Source organism: Petaurus breviceps, unplaced genomic scaffold, assembly GCF_028583685.1.
Source record: "Petaurus breviceps papuanus isolate PSGF00001 unplaced genomic scaffold, PetGlider_PUasm1.0 227, whole genome shotgun sequence".
Lineage (NCBI taxonomy): Eukaryota > Metazoa > Chordata > Mammalia > Diprotodontia > Petauridae > Petaurus > Petaurus breviceps.
Window position 1 is genome coordinate 8825618 of NW_027185896.1, and position 25463 is coordinate 8851080.

The following is a 25463-nucleotide window of genomic DNA, read 5'->3' on the forward strand; positions in this document are numbered from 1 at the left end:
AACATGTGGATGAATATAAAGACGCTCCAGAGGCTAAGGTAGAAAATAATGTCTCCATATACACCTGTTTATCACACATCCCCCCACACACACACACATGCACGCATGCACAACAAGGCAAAAATATATACTATATATAAAATATATATGAAAATATGTACTACATCATGCGCACAGGAAAGGGTACATAAACACAGGAACAACTGTGCAGAGAGAAGCCCATGTGTACACAGTGCTACATAGATGCATGAAACAATAGACATATACATGTATAAACTTATGTATTTCTGAGGCATCTCTACCTGTGATTTCACTGGCAGAAGGGATTCCTATTTCCTGTGGAAACACATACTGTGGATGGATAGTCACAGTTCATCTGAGATTTATAGTTTTGGGGAATTCCCCAGGATATTGAAGTTAAATGACTTGTCCATGGTCATACAGTACACAGTCAGGTAATACATGTGAGACTTGAACCTGGGTCTTCCTGACTCTAAGGCCAGCTCGCTCTCCATGACTCTGTATTGCCTCTCATACACACATAAGCATTCACACCCCTGCTCTGCTTCCTGGGGTAACGCCGTAGAGCACCAGTTTCCTTCCATAGAGAATCCTTTCCCTTAAATTCAGCAAATATGTATTACATTCCTACTATGTACAGGATCTTGTACTGGGTACTAGGAATAAAAGATGAAACAGGACATGGTTTCTGACTTCATGAAGTTTATGCTTTGCTGGCCAAGGGGAGAGGAATCAATGGTTCACAAACAAGAATGATACAAGGTGGCACGTGACAGGAACAAAGAAAGCTCCAGACTGAGGCTCTAGGAAAATTTGAAGAAAGAGACATATCATCTTCAGCCTTGGGAACCCGGGGAAGGTTAACGGAGGAAGGGGTACCTAAGCTGGACCCTGACGTCATTAGAGAGATGCCAGACCTGGAATGAAACCCCTTTGAGCAAAGCCATGGACATGAAAGAAGGTAGGATTGGTTGGGGGATGGATGGGATGTCCACTTTAGCTGGAGTGGACCCAGTCCAGGGGAGTCACAGAGGAGCAAATCAGAAGTCATTGTAGGGTTGAAGGAATCTCTGAAGTCTTCTAATCTGGCCTAAAAACAGACCCAGAGAGGGAGAGTGTCCAAGGTCACACAATTCCAGTGGCCTTTTCATGGTGCCTCTCTGCCTTCCAGTAGGCATCTTGGTGGACAGAGAATGTCAGGCAGAGGTCATACATTTCTATTAAACTGTCATCGTGGACAGGAATGGTCTAGTCTTAAGGGGCAAGGGAGGGAGAGAGGGGGGATGTTCCAAGGTCAAGGTCCTGAGGTCAGGTGGGTCATTCCCCTAAAGGAGGGAATAGCTAAGGACTGAACCCTAAACTCAGGGGCCTGGTTCCCATCCTCTCCACCACCATCCCCACCCCAAGAACCTGGTGATCACGATTCAGCATTATTTTGAATTACTTCAATCTTTTATTGTATTAATCTCTTACCAATCCCTTAGACTTTATCTCCAGGCAAGACATAGGTCCTTTCCTCCTCTGTCTTCCCCAAATGTGAGCCCCCTTAGGGCAGAATCTGATTTTCTTCTTCTTCTGTCTCTATCCCCTCCCCTAAACTGTGATCTCTGCCTCTCTTTCTCCCAGACAGTAAGCTCCTCTGGGACAAGTCAGGTTTCCTATCCTTTCATCCCCTAGATGTAGCTAAGGAGAGTATTCAATCAAGCAAAGGGGGCAAAGAGAGGAATGTTTGTTTTCATTGCATTTGAGCCATAAGGTATATATGGGGTGTATATCTAGAATTAGGTATGTAGGGGTGGAAGAGATACATAGGTTACTTTCCCAGTTCATGCATCTCCTGTGTGACACTCGGTGGAAGTGGCCCCTGAGAACAAGATCATGTATTTCCCTAGCACTGACTGTCTCCATTTGGCAACGGAACTGAAAAGTGGCTAACTTTTAGAACTTGAATAGTCTCTTGAAATGGAAAGTTGCTCATGTGCCGGGGGAGAACAATGGCTCTCATTTCTTCCCCTGATTGGCTTTGATGCCGGCTAAGTCAGTGCATTGTGCCCAGATGTAGTCCTTCGCCCCTTATAGTAACTCCATCTCATTCCCTTCTTTTTTTTCTTTCCTTTTCCTTCTGCCTTTTCATCTCTTGTAAAAGATGTTCCCTTGAGCTCCCTGGAATTGATTTTTAAGTGATACTCTCTCATATAATTGCTACTGAAATGCCATGTGGTTATTGTAATGGATTTTGAAACATGACAAGTCCCACTCGATGACCATCATTGAGATCCAAAGATTATTGGAATGTGATTTAGGGACAGGTCAGGTTCATCCTCACATATTATCTGAACTAATCAGTCAACTTGTCTCCTAAGTACCTGTCCTATGGGAAGCTCCCTATGAAAGAAACAGAAAAAAGAAAGAGACAGTCGCTCCCTCCTGCCCCTCAGTGATTACAGACAGACCTTAGAGCTAGAAGCACCTCATTGGCCATGTAGTCCAAGGCCCTCATTTTATAGTTGAGGAAACTAAGGCTTACAGAAGTGAATTTACAGAAGTACCAGTCCAATCAATCAACCAATGAGCATTCATTAAGCACCTACTGTATGCTAGATGCTGAGAATAAAATGATTTTTAAAAAACAAAAACAATCTCCACTATCAAAAAACTCTTCTATAGAGGGAGAAAAGATAAACACATTCAAAATAAATAAAAGATGATTTCAAGAAGGAAGGCACCAACAGGGCTCAGGAAAGTCTCTATGTAGGAGGTAATGTTCGAATTTTAAAGGAAATTTTTAAATTTTCTAATTTTAAAGAAAAATAGGTATTATAAAGGGCAGCTAGGTGGCACCATAGTATACAGAGCACCAGGTCTGGAGTAAGGAAGACTCCTATTCCTGAGTTCAAATCCAGCCTCAGACACTTACTAGCTGTGCAACCCTGGGCAAGTCACTTCACCCTGTTTACCTTGGTTTCCTCATCTGTAAAATGAGCTCAGGAAGAGTCCAACACAACTGAACAGCTAAACACCAACAATAAAGGTATTCCAAAAAATGAAGATGAGGAGGGAAGTGCGTCCCATGTATGGGGACAGTCATGGAGGTTGGCCATTGAATGTCACCTGGAAAGAACAGTAATCCAAAGCCACAGCCTCCAGCTTCAGAACCAGAGCTCTCTCCACTGCCCAATCTCGGAATAGGAAGAAGACTCAGACGTGCGGAACATTAGAGAAGACAGGGTTCTGTGCGTGTATCCGAGGGCTAGACTCTATGAATCTGTAGATCCATAAGCGCTAGAGAAGTCCAGAGAAGGAGATCCATGAGGGCTGGAGTAGCCAGGGAAGGATTTGGACAGGCAGAGACGGGACTGGGTGGTAGCTTGAACCAAGGTCCAAAGGCAAGCCCAAGTTACAGGATTGTAGACTTAGAGCTACGGGGGACCTTGGGACTCATGTAGTTCAACCCCCTCATTTTACAGATGAGGAAACTGAGGCTTAAAGAGGTAAATTGACTTTCCTAAGGTCAAATAATTAGTAAGCAACGATCAGGATTCAAACTAAGGTCCTGAGATTCTAAATCCAGCAGTGTTTCCATGGAACCAAAAGAGAAGAAAGTTCTGTTTGGGAAAAACTGATCCCCTCCCCCAACTAACAGCCATTTTCATCATAAGCACTAAATGTTCCTGCTCTCCCTGGAATAACCACTCAGTGACCTTGATTTTTCCCAGAATGCCTCCCTCTGATTTGCATCATCTTCATATAAAATTAGTGAAAGTAGAGCCAGGTCTGCACTAAGGACCCTAAAGCCATCTGCAATTGCTATCTGCACAACCAGAGTGGGTTATGGGCCCCAGCCCAACTCCTTTGCCCATGCAAAGGGGGAGGCCATTGTGAGCAGAGACAGGTAGAAGAGAAAAAAAAGTATGGGTGGTGTCAATTAATGGAAGAGTATTGAACTTGTAGCTAGGAGGTAAGGGTTTGAGGCTAGACTCAAACACTAGCTGTGTATCTTTCAAAAGTCACTTTCTGGGGGCAGCTAGGTGGAGCAGTGAATAGAGTACCAGCTCTGGAGTCAGGACGACCTGAGTTCAAATCCAACCTCAGACACTTAACACAAAAACTAGCCATGTGACCTTGGGCAAGTCACTTAACCCCAATTGCCCTCCAAAAAGTGAAAAAAAAAGTCACTTTCCTATGAGCCTCAGTTTGCTCACCTGTAAAATTGAAGTGGTGATATACCTTCCTCATAGGGTTAGTATGCTTTATAAGACTTAAAGACCTATTGAACTGGTTATCATGTCTTTATAGATGGAGAAACTTGCCAAGGATTGCTAAAAGACACTAGTGAGGAAAGGAGAGTCAGGAAATGGAGGCTGGTCATGGAATGCCAGTGTTGTGGAAGATCTAGGCATCCCTCTAGGGCGAAGGGCAGGGAGTGAGTGGAAGGCAGGAGGAGGGGCTGGGATGTTGCTTAACAGTTTTTCCTAGAAAATTCAGGTTCAGCCAGCTCTTCTTTCTTTCCCTCAACAAAAGACTGGTCTGATAAGACCATTTTCAGGATAGGTCATATTGTACAGCCTCGATCCATGCTATTCCCCTCCCCAAGCAAGAGTCTGGCTTTGGGAACAGGAGGTGGGGTTTTCTCATCCTAGTCCTGCAAAAGAAAGGTTTCTGGCCTGGAACAATTGAAATACCTTCTTTCCATTATGCCCTCCATCCCCGCCACACACACACACACACACACACACAAAATCCTAAACTCTGAGTTGGCTTCTACAACGTCCTTTTGTTCATGTCCCACCTGCCTTGCCCTGTTGTAGTCCAAAGAAAGAAGGAGACCTTGGCACCCATGGATGGCACTGGAGAGGAGTGCCTTTGAACTCATGAGTCATTTCCAGGGCCTGGACCACCCTGTTTCCAACAACCTCCCCCCTTCAAAAAGAAACAGCCCTTTGACTCTAGATAGTTTCCCTTTGTGATATTGGGGTCCCCCAGAGCTTTTAGGAATATCACTTGTGTTTGTCAAGAAAACATTTTCCCTAAAAATACTTGGGTGTATGAAGCTTCTTTTGCACACCCAGACATGCAAACACCACCTTACTTCCTACTAGAATTCAGTCTCTTTGAGGAAGGGATAAGTATATTTTTATTTTAGTATCCCCAATGCATTGCATGTTTCTTAAATGCTTCTTGTATTTAGTTGAACTGCATTGCACACACATATTAGTAAAAAATACACACATACATGTATGACCACATACTGCAAAATATAGTTCGTAAATCTGTGCGCACACACACACACACACATGCACACACACTGCAAGGCAGTCATCTACATACATATGCATAAAATGAATACTGGGTTGTTTGTTTACCTTCAATTATACCTACACACAAACCCAAAACTTTGGGAAGCTTGGAGTAGGATGGGACAGGTGCTATCCTACCTGATAAAGTAAAATCTCTAGAGAATAACATCAGTAAATTACAGAATGTTGGGACAGAAAGAATGGGTCCCTCTAAGAGCCGGCAATGGTGTCAGGCTGGAGAAGGAGAGGATGAGAACAGTACAGAGACACTAAGTGCTTCACACCTAATACTGGAAATGTTGACAGTAGGTAAACCTAGCTTCTGAACTGTCCTGTCCCAGCTCCTCCCCGTGCCCTTGTTACCATTGTCATAACCTCGCCCCAAAGGGATCCTTGTAGGATCATATAGGATATCACAGAGTCATAGAGCCCCATGAAATCCCTCCATCTCTGCCCATTCTCCCTGTCAGCTTTGCTCCATAATCAGCCATTTTCAGGCTGCCCTGTCTTGACCTTCTACTGTTCTCACTTTGCTAATCCCCCCACCTCGAGAGTCCCCCCCCCCACCCACTACCAAGCACTAAGGAGATCACAAGACCGTGTTGTCTGGGTCCACTATGAATCTGTGCTCTTTTAACCTGGTCCTATCACTGCTGAACAAGCCTTCTACTCATCTGTGATTGACTTTTCTAACATCTCCTCACTGAAGAAAGAATGAACATATTCCAAACTTCCTCTCTATTCACCCCACCCCCATCCCCTTCTCTAAACCTCTACCATCTTGGGCAAGTCACTTAACCTCTCTAGGTCTCAGTTTCCCCACCTGTAAAGTGAGGAGGTTGATCACTTCCAGGGATCTCTGATAAAGAAGATCTCACTTTCTACTCTTCTCAGGAGATGGAGGCCATCTATTGGGAGTTTCCTTATATCTTCTCCTCCACACCTCAAAATCCTCCTTGCCCTCCCCCTTCCTCTTATCCTCCTCCCAAAGTCTCAGTAGACAAGCTGGCCCTTCTCCTTGCCAAGGCTAGCCCTTTCTCTCATGTCCTCAATCCCATCCCTTCCCACCTCCTCTGGAACCTTGCTCCTTTGGACATTTCCTTTCTCATCTTTCCTTCCCTATCATTAATTTTAAAAAAGAAAGAAAAGAAAGAGCCCTTCCTTTGACCCTCCCATCCCCCCAAGTTCTCCTCTTCTCTTTCCTCCCTTTCACCTTCATTTTTTCACCAGCCATTCAGTCCTGTGCCCTGGGTAATCTGGCTGTGACCTCCCCTCTCTGTGCCTGTGCAAAGAGCTCTCCTCCAACCCCCACCCCCAGGCAAGCTGTCTTCATCCTCCAGGCCCTAGTTTTCTCCTTTGTAAAGTAAAGGGCTGGGCTATGTGACCTCTCAGGCTCCTTCCACCTTGGAACTGTCTGCTCTGGTCTCTGAGTCACACTGCTCTTCAGCCAGAAGACTCACAGTACTGAGCTCCCTCTGCAGTTTCAATAGCTAAATAACAGCCCCAGCTTGAAAAGGGTCAAGCTCCTGGATCTGGTCCTTGAGAGGTGTGATCTCGAGGTATGTTGGGCCTCCTGCCCCTGGGGAGCTCTAAGCCCCTTCCACACCAAAGAAAGGGAGTGAATCTTTCCATTCTCCATCTACATGCACACACAGGTCACCTCAAGGTGAAAGAGATGGGGGGCCAGAGCCACTGGCTCCTTAGGCCCTGACCTTATATCCAAGACCCCAGGACCCTACCAACAAAAGCACCCACAGGGCAGCATGTGTGTGCCCACATGCCAGTGCACGTGCGCGCGCACACACACACACACACACACACACACACACACACACACACACACACCCCTCAGCAGCAAAATTTAAGGGTAATCATAGAGACATAGATCTGGGACCTCAGAGGTGGTCTATGGCCCCTGCCCTCCAAGAGCTTATATATAAGGTAATAAGGTAATTAGACACAAACCCAGCTAAGAATAATATACAATATTAAAGGATAAGTGCATGAGAGAGGACAAAGTACCCATGAGATTTTCGTTTGTTCCAGTGTCTGTGTCTTCCTTGCTAGCTAAAAGCAAGAGCTATGTTCCCCCTCAGGCCAGGGGCTCACTGAGGCTAGGGCTATGTCTTTCTGTCGCTCTGTTTCATATATGGTAAGGAAGGAAACGCCAACAGTGATGCTGCCCCCACTGAGGGTGAGGTGGGCTGTTTGCCTCCCTCCCAGGGCCTGGTACCCCTTGGCTCTTACAGAGTTCCCTTGTAGAGTTCCTTCTCCAACCTTTGGAACTGGAAGACAAAATAACCTAACAAATAGATCACAATACTCAGAAATCAAAAGGGCTGGCTTTCAGTTCAGGTTCTGACACTCACTAGTTGTGGGACTTTGAACCAGTCACATCACCACTGTAAACCTTGAATTCTTCATCTGTGAAATGGGGATAATAACCATTTATACCACCTACTTACCACAAAGGAATGTGTTAAGGAATGTGCTTTGTAAATATTCAGGCATTATAAAAATGTCAGCCATTATCTTTAACATTGAGTTTTCTTCTTATTCTTGAGGGACTGAATAGAAGGATACTGAGGCAAGGGAATGGTCTCCCATGGGATGTAAACAAATGCAGCCCCAGGCCTTCCACCCTATAAACCCTCCTCCGTCCCATGGCACCCAAGTCGTAGGTCCTGGCCGATGCCAGCCCAGCCTGAGCCTTATTGACAAACCAGTTAGCTCTGAGAGAGAAATGGGCCGTGGTGCCTCCTCCAACGCCGCCTGGATCAATAGCAGAGCTGGGGCCGAGCCGCTGGCGGCCAGGCAGATCTGAGGCGAGGGCTGCCCAGGCTAATCAGAGCCCTGGGATCAGCTGCCTCCGCAGTTATTACAGGAGCCGCTCCGGTGATTTTCAGAGTTTGCTAAAGATTTATATTCTTTCCCCTGGGAGGGGACAGGGACGGGGACAGAGCTATCTCCACATGTCAGGAGATGATGATGTTTTTATGGTGATGTGTTTCCCATAATTAGTGAATCTCATGTGTCTGAGCCAGTGTGCGTGTTCACACAAATGTACATGTGCTCACCATACATGTTGACATCTCTCTCAGAAGTCAATGCTTGTTCAGATAAGGAGGTTGTGATTTCAAGAGAAAGAGAATGACCTCCCCAACAATGGCCAAGGACAAAGAGCCTTGGGCAGGCACTCAGAAGACCTACGATCTAGCCTCAATTTTCTCTTTTAGAAAATGGACCTATGGGGCGGCTAGGTGGTACAGTGAATAGACCACCAGCCCTGGAGTCAGGAGGACCTGAGTTCAAATCCTACCTGAGACACTTAACACAAAAAAACTAGCCATGTGACTTTAGGCAAGTCACTTAACCCCAATTGCCCTACGCTCCCCCCTCCAAAGAGAAAAAAATGAACCTAGTAACATCTGCCCCACCTGCTTCACAAGATTGTTGTGAAGATCCAATGGTAAAATAGAGGAGAGGTCCTTGAAGGCAGGCAGATGCTTTGTATGGTGTCTAACTTAGGTCATAGATCTAAAGCTGGAAAGAATCACTAAGATTTTGTTGTTCTCTGGTCATTCAGTTGTATCTGACTTTTTGTGCCCCCATTTGGGGTTTTCTTGGCAAAGATACTAGAGTAGTATGCCAATTCCTTCTTCATCTATAATACAGATAAGGAAACTGAGGCAAACAGGGTTAAGTGACTTGCCCAGGATCACACAGCTAGTAAGTGTCCAAGGCCAGATTTGAACTCAGGAAGGTGAGTCTTCCTCCTGACTCCAGGCCCAGCTCTCCATCCACTGTGCCCCCTAGCAGCCCCATCATCAAAAGTATGAAGTCCCAATTCTCTTATTTTATAGATGGGTTAAGTAAAGCCCAGGGAATGAAAAGGCCCTATCTAAGGTCACACAATTGACCAAACTGGGACCAGAATGCTCCTGATTCCTGCACATAATCCCAGTAATAATAACTGACATTTTTAGAGTACTTTCAAGTTGGCTAAGTGCTTGTTCTGTATTATTTCATCTGAACCTTACAATACCCCTGTGGGGTAGATGTTATAGGAAACAGATTCAGAGATGTGACTAGCTTAAAATCACACAGCTAATTGTGTCAGAGATGAGTTTCAGAGTCAGGCCTTCCTAACTCCAGGTCTAGCACTCTTCTCTACTCTGCCATTCAGCACAAGGTAGGACGTGATCAGGACCATTGACACCCCAAGATGGCCCCACGGGGCTCAGCTCCATGTAGAGGCCTATGCTGGTGGCACCAAGTGGAAGGTACTTGCCCATGAAGATCACCCACCCGCCATTTAGCATAGAGCTTCGAGCCAGAAGGGAGCTTACAGGCCCAGAGAAAAGGGGATGACCTGCCCAAGGTCACAGAATCAGTAAATACAGAAATCAGGACTTGAGCCCATGTCCAGTAATCTTTCCACTTCCCCAGTTACTGAAATCAGGATCACTCACTGAGGCCAACCCACTTTGCTGGAGTTTCAGGGTAACCCACCCAGCCAGAACTGAGCTCCTCCTAATAGTGATGGGCCCCTGGAAGGAGCAAGGACAGTCATAGGCCATAGGATCATAAATGTAGAGCTGTAGGAGACCCCAGAAGCTACCGATCTAACCCCTCACTTTATAGATTGGGGTTAAGTGACTCACATAGTAACAGAGGTGAGATTAGAACCCAGGTCCTTTGACTAAAAACCAAGGGATCACTCCACCATGCCACAAGGCCTCCAGGGGCCATTTCCTTAGGGACAAAGCAGTTTGAACCTAACCCATCAAGGTGGGTAACACACTGTGAATTAGGGTTTTCAATTCAGTTCATTTAAACCATTCTTTATTGAACTCCCTATGTTCCCTGTGCTCAGCCTTTGGGCCTGGCTCTGCTATGGGGGAAACCATGGGGGAGATCTGGTCTCCTGAAGTCTAGGGGCATCCAGGGGTCTGTCATCAAAGCATTCCAAACCTGGGAAACCCAGAGGAGAATTAGCGCCTCTCAGAGACCATCTACCAAGTTGTCTGTGCACAACAGAAAAAGCATAGATCCTTGAAGTATTGGGAGCCCGAAGAAACTTTAGGAGTTACCCAGCATGCCCCCTTTTTTTCATAAATAAGGAAACGCAGGCCTTATTAGGTGAAGTAATTAGACTAAGGCCATACATGGCAGTAAATAGCAGAGATGATATTTGATGCCAGTAACTCTGTATGATACAAGGGGGAATAAGATAGGGGCAAAGGAAAAATCCAAAGTACTCTAGAAAAATTTAAGAGGGAAAATATTTCAACCAGGAATATCATGGAAGGCTGGAAATGGAGAAGGAAGGCTGGAAAGGGCATATAAAAGTCTGGTTGGGGTGGGCCTTGAATGGCAAGCTAAGGAGTTTGTATTTTATCTTTAATAGGGAGCCAGTTAAGGTTTTTCAGAAGAGCAGCAACATGGTCAGACCTTTCATAAAGGGCACACGTCTGTTCTCAAATCCACAGTAGAACCCCAGCTGGAAAACCATCATCTCACCCCTCCCAGGATCCCCTGGAATGGAGAAAGCCAGCCCAGTCCCATGACCCCAGTACTGGCCAGCAGCCATATATGCAGGATTGAGAGGGCAACTATCTCAATAAACAGAATGCCCAGGGCTAACTGACAGACAGTTGGAGCAGAGTCATATCCAGGATTACAGCAGTGCTTGGCAGCCCACCCACCCTCCTCCTCAGAGAGAGGCCAGTAGAAGGTGCTACAGACCAGCCTGGCCCAGGGCCCAGGCTCTGGAGAGGGCATTACTAGAGGAGAACAAGCTGGTGGGATACGGGCATGCTGAGCACCAGTCTGGAAACTCCCTCCGTAGCTGCTCACGGCTCCAAGACAAAGCAGTTCAGGACCCCTAACATGGCCCTGGGTGAGCAGAATCAGGAATCAAAGGGCTGCCTTGGCCAGGGAGTGTTTGGAGGGGATTGTAGGATTTAAAGCTGTCATGAAAAATCGTCAACATGTTTTAAAGGAGGAGACCAAGGCCCAGAGAAGGGAAGGATCTTGGCCAGGATCACACAGGAAGCAATTAGCAAAAGCAAGATTCAAACCCAGCTCCTTTGACTGCTAAAGTAGCCCTAGTTCTCAGAGGGCTGGAGAAAAGTTCTGGGTTCTCTGGCTATTTACTTGGGGAGGCAGAATGTATAGATTAGGGACAGGGGAGTGAATGCCAAAAAAAGATGCGTCCCCACACCATCACCGCCATGTCCCCAAACCCAGAACTGATCCCAGGAGTGAGCCCCCTCTGATACTTGCACTACAGCGACCCCTGGTGGTGCATCAGGCAAGCTGGCCAGGCACCTAGGCTAGGAGAGTCACAATCAAAAGCAAAGCCCGCACTCTAGCCGTGCTCAGAACCAGAGACCGCTGGAAATGTACTGAGCCAGAGTTGGGTTCTCCATATATGGTCCTTTCCCCATAGCCACTTCTGAGAATATCAGAGCAGTAATATCAGAGGTCATCTAGTCCAGTTTGTACCTGCATAGGATGTAGTTTACAGCAGCCAAAGGACTGACTCCCAAGGACACCCCTTCATTCTGGAACAGCCTTAGTTAGGAAGGAATTTTTTCCTTACACTAGATAGAAACCTGTTTCTCTGTGACGTCTTCCCACTACACTTCACAAAAAGAGGGAGACTTAGAAACAGGCAATGCTGGAATTAGTGTCAGGAGATCTGGTTCAAGTTTTGTTTTTGCCACTTAACAACTATGACCTTGGTCAAGTACCTTTCTTTCTCTGGATCTAAGTTTAACCTCTGGAAAAGAAGAAGCTTGGACTACATAATTTCTAAGGTCCCTTCCAGCTCTTAGGATAGAAGGAAAGGAGGAAGGGAGTGAGAGAGGCAGGCAGTCAAACAAATGAATGACAAAGAAAAGAAGAAAGGACTGTCCCTTCACTTCCCACCCTCCCTCTACTTCAGAGGGCTGGGTCTTGAGTCTCGATGTCCTGGATGCCCTCACCAGATTCATTAGGAGATTTCTGCTGCAGTGCCTTTAATCCTTCCTGTCTTACAGGGGCCCCATTCTCCTTCCCTGCCCCTGGAACTGTGCAGGGTCTCCTGCTTGCATTTTTCTCAACTCTGACTTCCCAGTCTGTCCAGTCAGTGGCTTTCAGCTGCAAGTTAAATAGACAGATCAAGCTGGATTTGCTAGGGCAAGGAGGCCTGGAGGGGAAAGAGGGCTGAGTGGAATGAGAAAGGAGATGGGAGCAGTAAATAACCAGACCTCCCCCCTTTTCTAGGCAGCCCATCAAAAGCCCAGACACTCAGCTCTCCCGCAGCTCCAGGGAGTTGAGAATCCCAGGTCTCTGATTGGCCTGTTCTGACCTCGAGACTCATTCCCATTCCCTTCTTCTCCATCTCTAAATCTAGGTTATTTAGTCTTCAAGTGTTAGCAGTCTCTTTCTCTTTCGTTTTTCATTATCTCCTCTCCCTGAGGGGCGAGGTCAGAGCTCACTGAACACATTAGCATGCTCCCAAGGGCCTGCTGTCTTCCAGCTGATCCCTGTACCCTAGCCTGTCTGCCCCTGACAGGCCCTTCTCCAAGACTCCCCTCAGCCAAGGCAGGCAATGGGACCAAAAGACCCCATGTTCTCCTTTCCCACCTCCCCAGAGTCAAAAAAGACAGGCAATAGGTTAGGGCCCCTAGTTGAGAGGGAAGGGGCACAAAGACTTCCAAGAGTAGTTGAACAAAAACAGGGACTGAGAGGGAAGGAAGGAAGGAAGGAAGGAAGGAAGGAAGGAAGGAAGGAAGGAAGGGAGGGAGGGAGGGAGGAAGGGACGAAGGGAAGAAGGGAGAAAGGGAGGGGGACGGGGAGGAAGGAAGGAAGAGAGAGAAGGAAGAGAGCAAGGGAGGGGGGATGGGAGGAAGGAAGGAAAGGAGAGAGGGAGGGAGGGGGGAAGGAAAGAGGGAGGGGAAGAAGGAAGGAAGGAAGGAAGGAAGGAAGAGAGGAAGGGAGGGAGGGAGGAAGGAAGGAAGGAAGGAAGGGAGGAAGGAAGGAAGGAAGGAAGGGAGAGAGGGAGGGAAAGGGACAAAGAGGGAATTGTTATAGTTTTTGAGAACTGCCAGAAGAGGAGTCCCAGTCCCAGAATGACTGGGAGAAATTAGGCAGGGTCTAAAGCAGTACCCCTGCTCAAGAGAACAAATTCGCCACCAAAAAAAAAAATTTGTTTTTTCCTCGGAAGGTCTGGGTTTCAATTTCAGCTGTCCTACTTGCTGCCTGTATGACTTTGGGCATGTCACTTCCTTTTCCTAGACTTTAGTTTCTCCACATTTAAAAGGAGCTTGTATGAGATGATCTCTAAATCCTCTAATGGTCCTAGGTGGGCCAGATTCCTCTCTCTACGCCCTCTGTTGCCCTTCCCAGCGCCCCAAATCCAGGCATTCATCCTTTGCACACATACGTCCCCAACCAGTCCCTGTGAACTTGGCAGTTTCTGCACGTAGAGAGCCTGGGGATGGACTGATTGATCTGTAACACTTAAAAAAATAATAATGGTTTGATCGTTACCGAGGATTAAAAGTAATCCTTTGGCCACAGCTATTGTGGGAACGTTATTCACGATTCAGTGAGTTGGCTGGGGACACCCTAACCCCCTGAAGGCACTCCTTTCTTGAGAGCCAACTGCAAGGCAGGAACAGAGGGACAGATTCAGGAGTTATGGTAGGTGTACCCTAGAACCATGGTGTCCTTGGCCTGGCCTGAAACTACTGAGGCCATCAAGTCCATCTCTCTGTTCCAGCCCATCTTTTACACACACACACACACACACACACACACAGAGTAATAAAACCGTATCTAAATCTCGAGCTTCCTAAGAAACTGTGGATGCAATGACAAGGGCTCCTCTGATATAGCTTTTCCCATATTCCTACAGGTCAGCACAAGCCTTCCCTGGATACATTAGGGCTTTGCACACCATAGGTATTCAACAGATGCTTGTTGAATTGAGCTAAATTCCTGAGTCTCTGGTTCTGAGCACCTCTAATGCAAAACAATTTTCGTAGGGTCTGTTATGTGCTTTCTAGTTTGTGCCAAATGTTTAAACCCAAGCAGTCTTTCCCAGCATTTTTAAGTTGTTTATCTCCCTCTTACTCCCTTCTCTCTCCAAGAATCCAGGTAGGGCAGATTCTAGATATCAGGCTAAACCAAAGATAATCAGAAGAGAATATGGAAAGGAAGGAAGGGAGGGAGAAAGGAACAGAGGGAAAGAAGGAGGGAGGAAGGGAAGGAGGGAGGAAGAAAGGAGGGAGAAAGGAAGGGAGGAGAGAGGGAAGAATGAAGGGAAGGAGGAAGGAAGGAAGGAAAGAAAGGAGGGAGAGAGGAAGGAAGGAAGAAGGAAGGGAGAGTGGAAGGAAGAAAGGAAGAAGGGAGGGAGGAAAGAAGGAAAGAAGGAAAGAAGGAAGGAAGGAAGGAAGGAAGGAAGGAAGGAAGGAAGGAAGGAAGGAAGGAAGGAAGGAAGGAAGGAAGGAAGGAAGGAAGGGGAGAGAGAGAGAGAGAGCAAGACATGCATTCAAATTCAAGGTGTCAAATCCAAGTTTGGTATTATCCTGTTTGGGGATGATGTATGACTCTACTCCCTCCCCAGAACCAAAGCCAGAAACACTGAATGAGACCCTGCTCTGGGCAGAGCACTGTACTGAACACAGCGGGGAAACAAAAAAAGGAGAGATTGCCCTCTAGAAGCTTACAGTCTAATAAGGGAATGAGATATCAACCCAGATGATTGCAATACACAATGTCATATGGCAAGTGCTTTAGAGGGGTGCAGTGTTCTATGAAAACTGATTCTGGGGACTGTCAGTTATAAGTGTCTGTGAGCTCCATGAAAGATGCCATGTTTTTTTGAAACTTTGTACCTGAAGATACTTCATACATGTTTATTGGGTTGAATTCAAACAAGGCCCAAGTATCAGAGAACAACCCCCCTCCCATCTAAATGCCCCTTCTCTGAGGGGAAGACAGGCCAGTCTATTGGGAATCTCCAATTCCCACCCCTAAGTGGGTCTAAAGGGCACTTCCTCTCTGATTTCTGGCTCTGGGTCTGCTCTCTGGAATTAATTGACTGACCAACACAGAATTGATCCATACCAAAAGTCTGTGGGTTCCTGCCACAACTGACTCCTCTTTTCATTAGACAATCAATAACCCTCATTTCTTTTTCATTTTTCCTACCACAATGCCCAGAGCCACTCCCATGTGAGGAGGTTATGTCCAGGAGGTCCCACTGCCCTCTTAAGATAAAAGAGGCAAAGGTTCCTAGCTCCAAGTCTCAGCTCTTCCTGTGAACTCAATACTGTATGGTACTGGCCACATCATTGTATTATCTTGTGCCTCAGTCTCCCCTATTTGTACAAAAAAATGGTGAACTCTGGCTTTCATTTCCACCCCAAATGCTTCAGCAGGAAAATTTTGGCTGCAGAGGAGTGGTCATCATTGTCCCTAAGAAGCAAGGAGAGGACCAGGCTAGAGATTCACAGAAGAGGTTGTACCAAATCTGGTCTAGGAGGGATGGATGTGGAGGGAAGGTTGTACTGGAGACCAGAAGTAGGCTAGTTTGACTAGGATAAACAGTGAGTGATGAGAAATCATATGTAATATTTCTAGCTGGAGCCAGATAGTGAAAGTCTTTAAATGCTAACCAGAGGCATTTGTAGTCTCTCCTAAAAGTAATAGGAAGCCACTGCAGCCCTGTCCTTTAGAAATATCACTTTGGCCACCTTATGGAACACAGATTGGAGAGGAGAGAGGGGAGACCGGGAGGCCAATGAGGAAGCTGTTATAACAGTCCAGACAAAGGGTGATGAGAGCCTGAAGTAGGATCAGAACCACATGAGGGGCAAGAAGGGGACCGATGGGAAAGCTGGTATTGGACAGTAGACTCAACAAGACACAGAGACTAATTAGATATGTGTCAGGGGAGGGGTAGGTTTTTCTTTCTTGTCCAACTCATTTTTATTTTTTAAATTATTTTTAAGATAATTTATTTATTTTTAGTTTTCAACATTCACTTCCATAAATCTTAAATTTTCTCCACCTTCCTCCCCTCCTCCTTCCCCAAGATAGCATGTAATCTGATATAGGCTCTACATATACATTCCTATTAAACGTATTTTCACATTAATCATGTTGTATAGAAGAATGGGAGAAACCATGAGAAAGAAAAACGAAACAAAACAAAGAAAAAAAGAAAACAGTCTGGTTCGCTCTGCATTAATACTCCATAGGTCTTCCTCTGGATGAGGCTGGCATTTTCCATCATGAGTCCTTTGGAATTGTTTTAGGTCCTTACATTGCTGAGAAGAGTTAAGTCTATCAAAGCTGATCATTGCATAATGTTTCTGTTACTGTGTACAATGTTCTCCTGGTTCTGCTCACTTCACTCAGCATCAGCTTATATAAGTCTTTCCAGGTTTTTCTGAAGTCCTCCTGCTCATCATTTCTTATAAACAATAGTATTCCATTGCATTCATGTACCACAACTCGTTCAGCCATTCCCCAATTGATGGGCATTGAGGGAGAGCAAAGAATAAGCACAAATGAGATGATGTATTTAAAGTGCCCTGCATATTCTGAATCACCATCAAACGTGAGCTGTGATCATAATGAGTGAGCCAGGGGCAGTTAGGTGGTGCAATGAATAGAGCTCCGACCCTGGAGTCAGGGGGACCTGAGTTCAAATCTGACCTCGGACACTTAACACTTACTAGCTGTGTGACCTTGGGCAAGTCACTTAACCCCAATTGCCCTGCCTTCCCCCCCCCCAAAAAAAAGACCTAATGAGTGAGCCAGCAACCCAGGGATTTGTCAGAAGGGACACAGGCTTCCTGAGCCATGAATGAGAGGAAGATGATAATAAGAAAAAACAAGGATTTAGTTAGCAGATCTAAGTGAAAAACTTGTCTCTGCCTGCCTTCTCAGCTTGCTGTCCTAGGACTCCCCTTTCCTCACTCTCAGCTCCAGCCATAGCTGTGGGCCTCAGTTTCCCCCATCTGTTTCTAAGGCCTTTTCCTGCTCTAAAGCTTATGATCCTGAATGATCCCCCCCCAAAACCTACATTTATTGGTTTGGTGAGCTACCAGAATGCATTCTGCCAATAGAGACCAGCACCTTCTCTGTAGTCCTAGAGTGTGATCTGGGACACTAAGAGGTTAAATGACTTATCCAGAGTCACAGTCATTATTTCTCAGAAGTGGTCCTTGAACTCAGGTTGTCCTGACTCCCAGGGCAGCTTTTTATGCACCATACTGTATTACCTCCTCCTTATCCAAATTCCTTATCTTTGTTCATATTGTCCTTCTGCTTGTAATTCCCTCCCTGCCATCATCTCCCCCTACATCTCTATGAATTTTACCCATCTTTCAAGGCCCAAATAAAATTCAGGAAGATCCCCATATCTACTCAGACCAGCAAGGATCTTCTCTAAGCATCTCCAATTCTTATTGTCTGTAAAGACACATTTGGCAATTAATCACAAACCCATAAGGCCTCAGGGCATCTCCCCTGTGGTCTTGAGCTGCTATTTTAATGCTTTATTATTATTTAACCTTTCATATATTCAGATCCTATCTCCCCAGCCAGGCTGTGGGCCCCTGGGGACCAGTCCTTGGCTCAGGGCTCTATCCACATAGGGGATCAGTCAATGTTTGTGGAATTGATTTGCGTTTGATTTGAGCACAGCTGGGAAAGTGACTCGTAAACTTGAAGGGTGTCAGATCCAGGAGAGACTTTAGAGAGCATCAAATCCAACACTCCTATTTTACATCTAAAGACCCAGGGATATTGACTTGGCCAACATCACATTCCAAGGAGTAAAGTTTGGGATGACCCCAAGCATGATTGTGCTGATGAACGTTCTGGAAGAAAAAAATAATTCTAAGTGCAACACACTTTTACGTTTAATCCATTTTGTTAACATTTTCAATGTCACTCCATCACAAATCTAGACAATCAACAACAATAAATCAAACCCCAATTTGTGGCATTTGCCATTTCCAAGATATAAATGCTCACACTGAAAAATTTAACAATCAGCTCTTTCAAGTTCCAGCACACCTCTGAACTCCAGTCATCTGACTTCAGTCCAGTCCTCTTGCCACACCACACTGGACGTCATGGCATCAGAGGGAGCTGAAAGGCACCTCGTCAAACCCAACCCCCTCATTTTACATTTGGGGAAACTGAGTCTCACAGCAGTTCCAGACACATAGTGAATAAGTACATACTTAGTTTCTCTCTTCTGTAGAGGCCAGGGAAGGAACAGTCATTTGGGGTGTGTAGGAGCATCCATAAAAGCAATCATGAGTGGTGTTGCTAGTTGCTACCCCCAATGACTTAGTCACTTGGAGGTGGGAGGATTAAGAGATATGATACCAAAGGTAAGGCAAAATAAAATGTAGACAATGAACCAGATTTCTTGAGTTTGGTTTTTGTTTTTTACATACAATAAAGGTTGGAGGGGCTTAGAGGAGGATAGGTCCCTCCCTCCATATCTGAGTATTTGGAGGTATAGGGGGCATCCAAGAAGGACTAGAGAGAGACTGGGACCAGGAAAAGGCTTCACTCTGTGACCATGCTGTCTACCTGTAATTTGCTGACCTGAACCATGGGATTGCTCAAACGGAAGGGAAGTGGCTTCTTACCCTCTAAATGACAGCTGCGTGTGATGTTATATAGAGGAGGAGGAACAGATGAGAATTCAGGGTCAAGGCTGTGTCCCCTGGTCAACCACTCAACATTTATTTAGCTTTATTCTCTACAAGGCCCTGTGCTATGGACCAAAGGTAGAAAGAAATATATAAGGATGGATATGACACAGACTCTACTCTCAATTAGCGTAGCACTTTTTTTTGCTGGGGGTTGCAAGTAGATAAAAACATAAAACAATAAATTGTGTTGCAATGGAGAATTTAAGTGTAAAGGAGAGGCCCAGGGCAAAGTGCTATGAGAAATTTTTGGAGAGCTCAGTGGATTGGGGATGGGGGTGAGGGGAAGGGGGGGCACTGAAGACCTCACAGAGAGTGACATCTGGAGTGGTAGAACCTTGAAGGAGGGATCAGAACTCTACAGCAGATTCAGAGATGGAGAGTGGAACTCCATTGGAGAATGTCCAGAGCATACTTGGAACTCTGTCATACACACTTGGTTTTAAGCTTCTGGAGGGTAGGGGAGTCCCCAGGCTTAAGGTGTAGACAAGGGGACCACTGGACAGCTGAACTAAGGTGTGACCCAAAACTCCATGGAGATTATTCTAGCCAGCTTTGTCTCAGAGTCAAGTGAGCCCTTCTTGCCTGGACACTCACACCTATGTAAATTCCCCTTGAAGAACCTTGGGAGACAGATAAAGGAGGAGGAGTGAGGGTCCAGGAAGGGAAGGGGAGAAGGGACTGGGGCAAAGTATAGCCAGTACAATCTTCTAGATAGAGGAATATCACAGAATTCCATAGATGTCACAGTGAAGAGAGTGCTGGACCTGGAGTCAGAAAGGTCTAACTCAGATATTGACTAGCTGTATGACCCTGGGCATGCCACTTAACCTCCGTCTACCTCATTTCCTCATCTGTAAAATGGGGATAAAAATAGCACCTACCTTCCAGGGCTTTTGTGAGGATAAAATGAGATCATATTTGTAAAGCAGATGCTAGCTATTATCATTACTGGGGTACTCAGTCATTCAACAGGGGAAGGTCTTGTGGAGAGCATTGTGAGTAGAAGTAATGCCCCTCGTCCTCATCTGTTTGACCATTGCCTTTGTCCTGTCACTTTCAGAGACTGGCCGATGCCGCAGAGAGATTCCAGAAGGCCCATCGTTGGCAAGACAACATCAGGGTAAGCAAGAGCTCTGTTGCCCCCTAACCCAACTCTCACTTCTCTGGGCCCCAAACATCTTCAAAGAAATCTAGTTTCATCTTTTTCCAAGCCCATGAATAACACTGAACTAAGGGATAACAAAGCGTGGCAAGCTAAGACCCTTGTGGAGACCAAGGCCTTGTCTTGGCTCTAGGATGCTCTGGGAATCAGCAGTGTCCATACCACCACAGGGGTACAAGTTAACTGCTGTAGACCTCCTTCTAGCACTCATATGCACATAGACAAAACATGTGCTCCCTAGGAATTCATCCATCTTGGTCTACAACATGTCTGACTCTTTGTGATCCCTTTTGGGGTTTTCTTGGCGAAGATACTGGAGAGGTTTGCCATTTCCTTTTCCAGATCATTTTGCAGATGAGGAAACTGAGGTAAACAGTGTTAAGTGACTTGCCCAGGGTCACACAGCTAGTAAATGTCTGAGGCTGGACTTGAACTCAGGTCTTTCTGACTCCGGGCCCAATGCTCTATCCACTACACCACCTATAATACATCTTCCATTATATCATACACTCCCTATTCTACATCAGATTTCCAATTTACCATCAATCCTTATGAAACAGATAATAAAGACAATTCAGATTACAAAAACACTTTATATCTTCACTTCTTATCTGTTTTATATCTTTTATAACTGTTTTTTTAATGAGGAAGTGTTAGATCCTGGTACAGTGGAAAAGAGTTGGTTTTATCACTTCGCACTAGCTCCAGAGCCAGAAGGGGACTCATAGGTCATCTAATCCCAACCCCTTCATTTTACATCTGAGGAAACTGAGTCCATGGAAGTTAGTGACAATGTCAGAGGCAGTATTTGAACTCAGATCTTCTGACCCTGGAACCAGGGCTCTTTCCAGTGTTCCAGTGGAAATTCTCTGAGAATTTCTCTGGAAAATTCTCAAAAACATCTGAGATTTTTCTCCATTGGGTTTGAACCACAGGAGGTTGTTTCTGTGCCCTTATGTTATGGGGAGCAGGGATCTGGAGACGAAGACTTGTCCTCTCTATTTAGGAATACCTCCCAGGCGCTACAAGAGCCCAGCCTCTATCTACCCTATTTCCCCCTGCCCACATGTCCTCTCCCTCAGGTTGGAGCCTGTCCTTTTGGGAGAGAAGAGAGACTGGCAGTGAGGCTGCTATTAGAACAATTGCATTTGACTTTGTAATCAGGGCCTTGGTGAAGCTCTGCAGGGCGTCCTGTAGTTCTGCTTAGGAAATGGTCTCAAATTATAACAGGAACACAGAATGGAGACAAAAAGACTGTTTTCCTTTCAGGGCTCAGGGAGGCCAACTTTGTGGAAACCCATCCCTGGGCCCTGCTGAGGATGTGGCACTTTGCTCTACTCATTGATATTCCAGTGGCCAAAAAAGCCTTTTAGAATAGTCCAGGTTGTGCCAGACCTAAGTCAGAGCCGAATTCCAAAGGTTCATCTGCAAACCAGTTGTTAGGAAATCAGAGCCCATCTTCCCAGTGGAAGCAATGGTGGTCATGTCCCCAGGCTAGACACCATCCCTGGTTCAGCCACGGTCACTCCATTATGGCTCTGTATTAATAAGTACGGCTCCAGTTCTTGCACCTGGACAAAAGAAGGGCTGGATAGGAAAAAGAGAAACGGATTAAGCCATGGGGCCCAGGAGCAAAAGCAAAGGTTCATAGGAACCTGAAATAATTCACACTAAAGCCCTCATGGGTCCTCAACTCTCCTAGAAGTTTGAATCGTAAAAGATCTCTTCATCCAAATGAATCTCTCACTGGAGAATGGTACTACTCTCACTTCTCCTCCTCAAATGACATGGTATTTACTTAATCTGTCAGTCAATCAATCAATATTTACCAAGCTCCTACTATATGTTAGACACTGTGCTGTGCTGAAGATACCAATATGAAATCTGTTTAAATATTGTATCACACCAGGAATGTAAGCTTCTGGAGGCCAGTCACTGCTTTTCAGTCTCTTCAGCCCCTAGCATAAGGCCTTATGCCATTGTATACATGAATAAATACTGATTGAATAGAATTGAAGTTCAGATGGTGGGTCAAAAGGGGAAGTGATAAATTTGGAAAGTGTAGAAGATCGGACAGGAGAGACTGGAAATCACCCTAAACTGATACTTTTTGTTTGGTTGCTTCTCCCCTTACTCCCAGTTCTAAAGATTCTCTAAAAACTCTTAAAAGAAAAGATTATTTGCAAGAGCTGAAGCTTTGGGGTTGGGGGAAGACGGAGTATAATAAGAGAGAGCAGAAGGGGGCAGAATTTCACTAAGTGGGGGCCATTTGTAAAGCGCTAAGTGAAGAGTTGCCTGTGTTGAACTCTTAATATATGGGCTTAGCAGTAGCCTGGTCTCCCCTCTATTGCCCCTGAGACTTCTTCCCAGGCCCCATTTTTCTGCCCCCTTGGATTTCACCCTTCATGGTACAATAAAAAGATCCTTGGATTTGGAATTAGGAAATCTGAGTCAAGTCCCAAACCTTCCTCTTATCCATGTGTGACCTTGAGTTAGTTACTTCCTCTTCCAAGGTCTCAGTTTCCTCATTTGTAAAATCAGGAGGTTAGGATAGATAGATGGTTGCTAAAATCCCTTCCAACTCCACATCTTGTGACTATTATAAATGCCAACTTTTTCTAAATATCCCAGCAATCAATAGTTCCCTCTAACTCTTGGCTCTCAAAAATCCACATCCCTGGGCTCCCAGGGTATCTCCTACAGGCTCAGGGAAATGTGGGCATTTAAAAAACCCTGGGGGCAGTTGGTCCTTATACAGAGGGACTCAAGAAGAGGAGCTGGGCCACTTGACAAATTAATTCAGCCTCGTTGAAAGGGCACTGTGAGCAGAGAGCTAGAAGACACATATCTAGTTTAGATATACCACCATCTCTGCCTTTAGCGGGCTCACGGTTTAGTAGGGGGTTAAGACACTAACCTTTGTTGTATCATTGTCCTCTTTGACAGTCTGGTGAAGCCTATGGACCACTTTTTTTTTAAAGCAATTGGGGTTAAATAACTTGCTTAAGGTTACATGGCCAGTTATTTCTGGGTGTGGTGCTAAGTATCTGAGCCCGGATTTGATCCCCAGGTCATCCTGACACTGGGGCCAGTGCTCTTAGTTGCTGAGCCACCTGGCCGCCCCTAAGCAATTGGGGCTAAGTAACCTGCTCAAGGTTACACGGCCAGGTGTTTCTGGGTGGGTGCTAAGTGTCTGAGCCCGGGACTCGATCCCCAGGTCATCCCAACACTGGGGCCGGTGCTCTTACTTGCTGAACCACCTGGCCGCCCCAACTATGGACCACTTCTTAAGGGAAAGGTAAGGGAATAAGCATTTATTTAGAAGCCACTACATATCAGGTACTGACATTGCCCTCCCCCACCAGGGTTACACTAAGGGTGGGACTTTTAGAGGGGGAGGTAATGGCCCCAAACCATGGCACCAACTGGCTGACTACATCAAGAGAAGAAGAGTATTCAAAATAAGGATTGGGTGGAGGGGGTGGGAGGCAGGTAGGAAGGGGGAGGTAACACTTCTCTGGTCCTCTGCCTTGACCATACCACAAGGACTCGAATGCAAGACAGAGAAATTTTCTTTTTATTTGGAGGTAATAGGGAGCCACTGAAGATTTTTTAGCAGAAGAATGACATGGCCATAAATATATACAAGAAAGATTATTCTCTCAGTTATTTGAAGGCCTGGTTAAAGGAGGGACAGAGAGTGAAGGTAGAAAGATCTGTAAGGAAGCTTTTACAATAGTCCAAGTGGGTGATAATGATGACCTATACTAAACTTTTGGCAATGGGAATGAAGAGGAGGAATATAGAGATAAAAACCCTCAGGCTGCTGGAGCCCATATGACAGGCTCCTCGAGGCTGAAGGAATCTTTCTATGCTTTGGGTTTGCTCCCCTGACAGAGAATCAATTTTAAAGTGAAGCAGATGTGAACACATCTCACTGATGACCACAGAGCATGTGGTGGGGAATTGGAGGGACTCTGTGTGTGTGATGGCTTTCAAGTGTTCTCGAAAGTGACAGAAACAGAAGAGAAAAGGGACCATGAGAGAAAGAGAGATATAGAGACCAAAGGAAGGAAAGACAGACAAACCAGCAGAAAGGCCTAGAGAGGGAGAAGGGGAAGGAAGATAGACACAGAGTGGGGGGAAGAATGACAGGGGCAGAGAGAGACATGAGGCAGAAGAAAGCCCAGTGAAATAACCAGAGGACAGGGAGGGAAGCCCCAGCAAAGACTGCTCTGCTGTTCTGGCTCTGCCCAGAGACCCTTTAGCCTGACCAGTAGGGTCCTGCCTTTTGTGGTCCCTCCTTCAAACAAAGCCTCATCTTGGGTTTTCAGAGTCTGACCCCAGCTCACCTGCCTTCTGCCAGTTCTCAGGATGGTGGACATGAATCCTCTGAGGAGCCTGGGCCATACAACCCTTGGCATTTTCTAGGGCCCTTCTGCCCTGTTACTTCCCTCCTGAGCTTTGCCAGCAGGACAAGCCTCCCTCCCCTCCTCCTCTTCCCCCTCCTCCCCTGGATCCCTTATCCCACCTCACTCTTTCTCAAGGCCCTGGGGGGAAAGGAAACATCACATAGTCAGGACAGCCCTATAGTCATCATCTGAGTTAACCTCAGAGGTAGAGAGAGAGAAAGCTTTGGAGGTCTCCAAGTCTAACTCCTTCATTTTACTGATGAGGAAACTGAGACCCAGAGAAAGATTGACTTGCTCAAGATCCTACAAATAGTGAGTGGAAGAGCAGGACAGGTTTGCCATGGCCAGTTGCCCCCAACCAAGCATGTTTCAAGCCCTTGGGAGCCCTGCCAGGGACCTGGATGACATACCCAAAAACAATGTCTTCTTGAGGGAACTGACCCCCAGGCAGGAAGGCACCAGCTCCCAGAGCCTTCCCCGACAGCCACTTGGGATTTTTTTATTCTTCTCTCTTCACAATGGACCTTTACCTGCTGGTGCCAAAGGTGTAAGTTTGGGATCTCTCCTCCAATGCCCCCAAATTACACTTGACCCAGCCTAACTGCCTGGATTTTTCCCAGATCACTGGACACTCAAAGTAAAAGATATTTTTTAATTTTTGCCAACAATGACAATAATATAAATGGGAAGGAAGGGAAGAAAGAGAAAGAGAAAGAGAAACAAAGGAAGGAAAGAAAAAGGGAGAAAGAATGAAGGAAGGGAAAGGGAGGCAGGAGGGAGTGAAAGAGGAAGGAAGGAAGGAAGGAAGGAAGGAAGGAAGGAAGGAAGGAAG

At 45.9% G+C, this 25463-nt stretch overlaps 1 protein-coding gene across 1 annotated transcript in view; it reads left to right on the forward strand.

The window, feature by feature from the left end:
* Positions 1-25463, forward strand: part of CACNA2D2 (calcium voltage-gated channel auxiliary subunit alpha2delta 2) — a 442652-nt gene that overhangs the window by 343989 nt on the left and 73200 nt on the right. The window contains exon 4 of the mRNA XM_069095393.1: positions 20118-20177. Coding sequence (XP_068951494.1) covers positions 20118-20177 — 60 coding nt within the window. The remainder of the gene's footprint in view (positions 1-20117; positions 20178-25463) is intronic.